The sequence below is a fragment of the Martes martes genome (genome assembly GCF_963455335.1).
Source record: "Martes martes genome assembly, chromosome: 1".
Taxonomy (NCBI): domain Eukaryota; kingdom Metazoa; phylum Chordata; class Mammalia; order Carnivora; family Mustelidae; genus Martes; species Martes martes.
In genome coordinates, this window is record NC_137888.1 from 52,329,029 (window position 1) to 52,337,817 (window position 8,789).

The 8,789-nt window shown below is 35.5% G+C and overlaps 1 protein-coding gene across 1 annotated transcript in view; it reads left to right on the plus strand.

Moving 5' to 3' along the window:
* The window catches only part of ALCAM (activated leukocyte cell adhesion molecule), a 213,207-nt gene extending 207,776 nt beyond the window's left edge, over positions 1-5,431 (plus strand). Inside the window, exon 14 of the mRNA XM_080798788.1 lies at positions 5,316-5,431. Within this exon, the coding sequence (XP_080654914.1) occupies positions 5,316-5,403 (88 nt within the window). The 3' untranslated portion in view covers positions 5,404-5,431. The remainder of the gene's footprint in view (positions 1-5,315) is intronic.
* The last annotated feature ends 3,358 nt before the right edge of the window (positions 5,432-8,789 follow it).

Genomic DNA, 8,789 nt, shown 5'->3' on the forward strand with positions numbered 1-8,789 from the left:
TCAGTATAAGGGTCAAATTTCCTTCACTTTCTACTTTCTTTTTGTCACCCTCAAGTGCAGTCAAGTAGTTTATTCTCTATTTTTCTGAGAGTTTATAATTGTTATAAATGTAAGGATTAACAAGTGTTTTTTCAATCATTAATGTACCAGAGCATCTACTAGTCCATACTTTATTTCAAAGTTGTGAAATCATTATGTCCTCAACCTTAACATAACTTTTTTCTTCCCATATGGTACAAAGAAAGTTGAAAAAAATCAAAATTACAAAATTGATTTGTTACATTGCTAAATCTTTAAATTTAAAAAACTAAAAAATTTTCCTTTTTAGAATATGCATACAGAATATTGACTTTTTTTATGTTATTCTATCTAGTGGCTCCAAACAAGTTGGAATTTTCACGTTAAAGTCAAAGAACAGTGGTTAATGAAATGAGTTTGAAAGTAAAAAGAGCAAGAGAGATAGTTGGGGCGCCCGGGTGGCTCAGTTGTTAAGCATCTGCCTCGGCTCAGGTCGTGATCCTAGGGTCCTGGGATCGAGCCCCTCATTGGGCTCCCTGCTCAGAGAGAAGCCTGCCTCCCCCTCTCCCACCCCCCTGCTTGTGTTCCCTCTCTCACTGTGTCTCTCTCAGTCAAATAAATAAATAAAATCTTTTTAAAAAGAGAGAGATAGTGAAAGGAAAAGTCTAGAGATGGAGGAAAAATCAGAGAGGTGAGAGAAGGCAGAGAGAATAAAAGGAAAAGAGAGAAGATGCTTTGAGACTCATGTGGCTTTCCTTGATTATCACAATAGCTTACTGATTTATAGAAATATGTATTTCTGTAATTTATTAGAATATATAAGTATTTATTAGGATATATAGTTAGAAGCTATTAGAATAATCAAGGTATATGATTCTGTATATAATTATTCAGTTTTATTTGAAATGACTAGACTAAGGAATCACTCAAGTACTGTCATTTCAACATAGTATTCTCTATTTTACCTTCTGTAAAAAAGCAGCTGGGTATATATGGACTTTATATTGGTGAACACTAGTATCATAAGGAACAGTGGAAGGAAATGCATATGAGCTGTAATGAGGTCAGTTAATTCAATTCAATTAAAAAAATGTCCTTTGGTTGCCTGCCATATTCAGTCAGTATATTATATGCTGTTGGTAAAGTAGAAATAAAGCATAGTGTTTATTCTCAAGGAGTTCATACTCAAGTCAAGGAGATGAAAGAGTTTGGCTACATCTTGAACTGTCATGGGACAGATGGCTTGAGATCTGGGTGGAGACTCTCCAAAGGGAAGAGCTGGATCTTTCTGTGTTTAAGGATTGAAGAAGGGGAGACATACCAATATCTTAATCAGAAGCCTAAGGGGGCCATGCCTTAGGAACAGGGGTGAATCAAAGGTAGACTCTTACTAAAACTGCAACTGAGCCTTAACCTGGTTCAAGCCTATCCTGAACTGGATTGGCCCCCACCCTATCTGCTTAACAATGGAAAAGAGAAACCTTACCTGATGGAAAATAACATTGTGTGTCATTGCTTTAGTTCATTTATATAGGTGGTGTCATGGGAAATGAAAAGGACTGTGGAAATAATCAAGAAAATACAATCAATAATCAAGAGAAAAAGTAGACAAGCAGACCCATGCATGATTTGGACATTGTAGTTAATAAATAGACAAGGACATTAAAGTAACTAGATAATATATTGAACGTGGAAGAAAAGATGGTCAAAGGAAATGAATGAAAAAGAGACTTAAATTGTATTTTTAAATAACTTAAAATCAAATTGACATTTAGACCAGAAAAATATAGTATTAGAAAATAAGCCTTTGGTGAGTGAATTTAAAAGCAGATGGGTGGGGTGTGCAGTTGGTTAAATGGCCGACTCTTGATTTTGGCTCAGGTCAGATCTCAGGGTCCTGGGATTGAACCCGGCATTGGGGTCCATGTTCAGTGGGGAGTCTGCCTCTCCCTCTGTCTGCCACTCCCCTTGCTTGTACTCTCTCTCCCTCTCTGACAAATAAATAAATAAAATCTTTTAAAAAATAAAAAAGTAAAAGCAAAAAGTAAAAGCACAGCAGAACCCAAAAGAAGTAAGCTGTAATACAGATCAATAGAAAACACTTAGACGGAACGGCAGAAGGGAAAAAAGAATAGATAAGACACATGAAAGCACAAGAAACATGGGGCACACAAAGAAGATCTAACTTATGTATAAGTAATATACCACAAAGAACAAGAATGCCCATCACAAGTAAAATAAGTAAATAAATCATCATGTATTTACCCAATCATTAGCTCTGTAGCAATGATAACAAACAACCTATAGCTACAATCAACATTATCTGTGAATGTCACAAACATTAGTTTGAGTTTAAATGAAAAGTGGACAGGAATGAATACATGTGGTATGATTCCATTTATATACAAATTAAAAGGACAGGTAAAGCTTTCTGTGAGAATTCAAGATTGTGGTAACCATTGGAGAGGTGGTAGTGACTGGAAAGGAGCATAATGGGGGTACTTCTGCGTATGCAACTCTTCTGTTTCTTGAGCTGGGTACTGGTGACATTCAAGCATCCAGTTTTTGAAAATTCATTGAATTGTATGCTTATGATAGATACATTACCTTGTATGGATGTTAGTCTTCAATCAGACTTTTTATTTTATTTAAAGATTTATTTACTTGAAAGAGAGAGAGAGAGTGTGTGTGTGTGTGTGCTCATGAGCACGATGGGGAAGGGCAGAGGGAGAGGGAAAGAGAGAATCTGAAGCAGGCTCCACGCTGAGCGTGGAGCCCAACACAGGGCTCAGTATAATAACTCTGAGAGGACAACCTGAGCCTAAACCAAGGGTAGGACACTTAACCAACTGCACCACGCAGACACCCCCAACAAAACCGTATTTTAAAGGATTCTTTTTATTTTATTTTATTTTAATGATTTTTATTTATTTATTTGACAGAGACAATACAAGCAGGGGGAGCTGCAGGCAGAGGCAGAGAGAGAAGGAGAAGCAGACTCCCCGCTGAGCAGAGAGCCCAGTGTTGGGGTCTATCCAGGACCCTGGGCTCATGACCTGAGCCAAAGGCAGCCACTTTAACTGACTGAGCCACCCAGGCACCTCCAAAGGATTCACAGATTTATTTTAAAAAGAAAATGATTCATAGATTCATAGAAAGTTGAAGCTCTGTAAAAAGTCCTTAGAGAACATCCTAATTCACCATCCCTCCATTTTATGGTTGAAGTCACTAAAACTTTATGCTATCAGTTAAGTAATTTGTTAGCCAAAGAGACTAAACCTCAAATGATCTGTGATACACATAATATGATACATATAATGTAGACAGCATATGTATCTTATACTTTACATATAAAATCATTATATATATATTTTATTATGTACTATATATTTTCATATAAAATATATGAGAGAGAGAGTGACACCATCTACTTCATTCTTCCATTTGCCTGGAAGATACTTATGATAAGGAAGGAAGTTGTCATTCACCGTGGTGTACCATTTTACTGCAAGATGGAAAATATTTATGTGATAATATGATATAAGTCAAGACATAAAATCAAACTTACAGCATGTCTTATTTACATTTTTAAATGTCTGTTGTAAAATTCTGTTACATATTTTAGCACTTAGTCATGTTGGCAGAGTTTGGGCTTGCTCTCCTGCCTTATGAATGGACTTAGAAGGCTGCAGTTTAAGCTAAACTAAGAATTTTTAAATCACAAATTAAATTAAACTTGTGCTAAATATAATGAGTGTCCCAGTTTAAATGAGCCATATGTCTTTATCTCACTTGTACATATATCATATACCATTACTTATCTCTTTCTAGTAAAGTTGTGATTCTTAGCAAATGAGTTAAGGAATTCTATTTCAATAGTAGAAATACTTTTAGGGGGAAATTGGTAAAAAATTTTTAAAAAATAGTAAAAATGCTTTTAAGGGAAAAATGGAGTTTTCTCTTGAGCTTCCTCAACACATCTGGAGATATATATGTATATATATATATATATATATATATATATATATAGTAATATTACTAGGAATTATATGGCAATAATAATTAATTTGAAGTACCATATCAGGGCAGCTCCACTGACATGCTTATAACAGGGAGGAAGGGAGGGAAGGAAGGAAGGAAATAGTACACTTTTTTTTTTTTTTTTAAGAGTTATTTATTTATTTTAGAGACCGAGAAATAGGGAGAGAGAACCTGAAGTAGACAGCACAGAGTGTGGAGCCCAGTGCTGGGTCTTAGTCTCGCAACTCATAAGATCCTGAGCCAAAACCGAGAGTCGGACACTTAACCGAGAGTTCCACCCAGGAACTCCAATGGCATCCTTTTGAAATACAGTCATGATTTCTCCTGAGTCATCCCAAAACCACGGGTTATAGCTGATCTCAGCTTTTAAAAGATAGAACCCAGTCATGTGGAACCGTGGCACCCACTTGGGCACTGGTTTCCACATCGTGGCGTGCTCCGGAGCCACCGGGAGGTCTTGTTAATCAGGCTGCTGGCCCTCTCCCCAGCATTTTTGTTTTCACTGCTCTGTGGCAGGCCTCAGTTTGCACTTCCGTCCTGTATCCCAGGGGGTGCTAATACTGCCAGTCTATGGACACAGTTTGAGAACCACGGTGTTAGAGCTGCTCTAGCTTCTGCTGCCAAAGTTCTGTCATAAACTTGGGTCCCTTTCTAATCTTGCGTTTGATTTATTTGATAAAACAGGGGCACCTGGGTGGCTCAGTGGGTGAAATGTCTGCCTTTGGCTCAGGTCATGAACTCAGGGTCCGGGGATCGAGTCCCATGTCAGGCTTCTTGCTCCATGGGGAGCCTGCTTCTCTCCCTCTCCCCCTGCTGGTGCATGCACTCTCTCTCTTGCTTTCTCTGTCAAATAAATAAATAAATAAAACTCCCTCGGAAAAATTTTGCAGCGTGTTTTTACCCAAAAGGAACATTTTGATTATTAAATGATAATTACTTCCCAGAAAATAGAGAGAAAAATAACCCAGACAAAAACACAACGCAACCAAGTATGTATCGTCTGTTCAAAATAATCAATTGCTTTTTCTCCTACCATATATTTAATGCAACTCCACTACCAAGGTAATTGCACTGGAATGTGTTCTGTTCCAATCAAAGCTCACCGCTGTGGAATTGTTCGCTGCAGTGGTCTGCCTGTATTAGATGTAAAATGTTTGCTTTTCAAAGATACATTATGTGAACCCTAAAATTAAGAAGAAAAACAAAGTTAAATTCACATGTGTCAACATAATGATATTTATTTAATCTTCTTACAGGACTGCATCAAAACACGTTAACAAGGACCTTGGTAATCTGGAGGAAAACAAAAAGTTAGAAGAAAACAATCACAAAACAGAAGCCTAAGAGAGAAACTGTTCTAACTGTTGTCCAGGTGGGTAGGCTGTGTGAGGTTTTAAGTAATTCCCAGGCGAATGCCACATATCCCACGAGAGGAAAGGGAAAACCTTGACATTAAGTCACTACAGAATTGTAGCTTTCAAAACAGGAGGAGGGTTCCTCCAGAGGACACTTTGTGGTAAGTCAGAAAGGTGTTCTCATTAGAATGGAATCTCAATGGTCTCCCCAACCTCTATAAAATAACAATTATCCTCTGAATAATTAAAGTCAATCTTGAGATTGTAACATTCAATTAGCATTTTGTATTCTAAGGCCAAAAATTTTGCTGAGCACAAAGAAGCTTAATTTTATAAATTGATATTTTGCTTGGATGAAAGCTAATTCTATTACTTCAAATTTATTTTAAAAAGCAATTAGAGTAACTTTTAAATATAAAAATTTTAATCTAGGGTTTTAATACTTACAGGTGTCCATGTATATATGCAGCCATTTCCCAGACTATTTTCCTGAAAAGCCTAACAAATTTGTGTAGACCCTTAAACACTTCTGCAGATAGTATGTGTATTATATGTGTGTTGCCATATATGTATCTACATGTGCACATATATGTATAATGTATATATTAATGCTATATATATTGCATATATTTATATGTAATAGCTATATGAATATTATTTTTAAAGACAGTCTGAGAAAGAAGTCTTCCATAGTATTACCACTTGGATTTTGAGCTTTTCATTTTTATTTATGTTCTCTTGAGCCAACCAAAAAAGAGAAGCCATTTGGACAAATGATTTTGTGTGTCTTTGAGAATAACTATTGCTGTAGCTTGCTCCTTTGATGTAAAAATCCCCAACAACCACAGTAAAACTTTGGTTCATTATAAATAAAGCACAAGTCACAATTTGAGTGGGTCACCCGAGGAGGGAAGCATGGGAAAACATTATAATTGGAAGGATGCACACAGGAAAAAAAAATAGAATAATTGCAATAAGACATTTTTAAAATCTGAAAACCAGGACCTCAAATGGATTGGGTGAAAGAAGTAAGAATTCGGTTCCTTCCCCTCATCCTGCTGTCCATTGGAGGCCAAGTAGGCAACATCCCTGCCTGATTTTTTTTTTCCTGCCTCTGTAGAGTTTATTCCTCAGTCCTTTTTAAACATAGATTTTGCCTTCTATTTTCTTCAAAATTAGATAGAGTGAATTTTCAAAGAAAAATTAAGCTTAAAGACAAAACCTACAGAATGAAATATTTTCCTGAAAAACCCTCTAATCTTCATATGAATTCAGCAATTTTCACAAAAATAAAGACGCTCAGCAACTCCAAAAAATTTCCGTAGAAGGGCTACAACAATGCCTGAGACTACAGATGGGTTTATGAAAGGCTCCTGTAACATAATTCCTAACACTTTTAGTACAAAGCATCTGTTGATGGTGGAAAATGATCACTATGGTAACTTAACTAAATTGTGTTTTTTTTTCATCATTTCAGAGAAAAAAAACTATATAGACCAATTGAAGCATGAACGTGGATTGTATTTAATACATATACAAAGACATTGACAGCAATTCATGGTTCAAGTATTAAGCAGTTCATTCTACCAAGCTGTCACAGGATTTTAGAGAATTATCTCAAGTAAAACAATGAAATGAAATTACAAACAAAAACAAGTTTTGGCAGCCATGATAATAGGTCATATATTGTGTTTGGTTTGATTTTTTTTTTCTGTAAATGTCTGCACTGAGGATTTCTTTTTGGTTTGCCTTTTATGTAAATTTTTTACGTAGCTATTTTTATACACTGTAAGCTTTGTTCTGGGAGTTGCTGTTAATCTGATGTATAATGTAATGTTTTTATTTCAATTGTTTATATGGGTAATCTGAGCAGGTACATTTCTGATTCTGATTGCTATCGGTAATGCCCCCAAATTTTCTCGCAAGCACCTAAATCCCAAAGGTGGCAGCTTGCGAAGACTGGGGACGCACACATTGTCCTATTCGAAAGCTGTGATTTATTATCACAAGGGAGGGGGAGGCAGAGAGTCAGCCTGATAAGCAGCAGATGCATTGATTCTGCGCATGCGCCACTCGCTGACTCTTGGAAGTAAGTCACACATGCATAAGGACGCAGATACACAGTAATGGTACTCCCAAACTGACAATTTTGCCTATTCTAAACAAGACGTAACACAGAATTTGGGTAGCACTTACCTTTAGAGACACCTGCTAATAAATTATTTTCTGTCAAAAGGAAAAAAAAACAACAATGTGTGAGAGACCGTTTGGAAAAATCATGGAGAACATTCCCATTTTCACAGATCAGTATGTAAATCGCTGTAATTAAAAATTGGTGTTAAATCCTTTGGGTTATCCACTGCCTTAAAATTATACCTATTTCCTTTAAAAAAAGATATCAGTCAGAATTGGAGATTTTTAACAGTGGTCATTATCAAAGCTGTGTTATTTTCCACAGAATATAGAATATATATTTTTTTCGTGTGTGTTTTTGTTAACTACGCTACAGATACTGAATGCACCTTGAGATAATTTAGTGTTTTTAACTGGTACATAATTTATCAAGCAGTACATGAAAGTGTAATAATAAAATGTCTATGTATCTTTAGTTACATTCAAATTTGTAACTTTATAAACATGTTTTATGCCTGAGGAACTTTTTAGGGTGGTAGCATAAATTGGAAACTTTTTGAAGTAGACTGGATAAAGGCCAATAGCTACTTGTGACTAGACTTTAAAACTTTGCTCTTTCAAGCAGAAGCCTGGTTTCTGGGAGAACTCTGCACAGCCATTTTTGTCCCAGGATTTACATAACTTTATAGGAAAAAAAAAAAAAATGAACATCAGATTTTCAGGTAAAAAACTGTATTCTTTAGGAGGAAAAGGAAAACTGGTGTTTGTTTTTTTAGACTGATGGGATACAAAATTATGAAGGCAATTAAAAATAAATAAAAGATAAAGTCAGAAGGAGATTGGGAATAATATTTTGCCACTTCTGCATTATTTAGAAACACATGTTATTGTACATTTAGTAAACTGTTTATTGTTCTGAGCAGTAGTGACTCAGTTTAATAAAAGCTTCCTGTAGTGCATTGGTATGGATTAAATACATAAAATATCCTATTAGACTCAATGCTGTATAAAATATTATGGGGAAAAAGAAAATATGTTACTTTGCCTCTAAACTTTGATTTATTGAAGTTTTATTTGGCAGGAAAAAAATTGAAACTTGGTCAATATTTAAACCAAAGTGAAAGGGGAAAAACCAAAGTTATTTGTTTTGCATGGCTCAGCCATTCTGTTATCTCTGTAAATACTGTGATTTCTTTTTTTTTCTTTTCTCTTTAGAATTTTGTTAAAGAAATTCTAAAATTT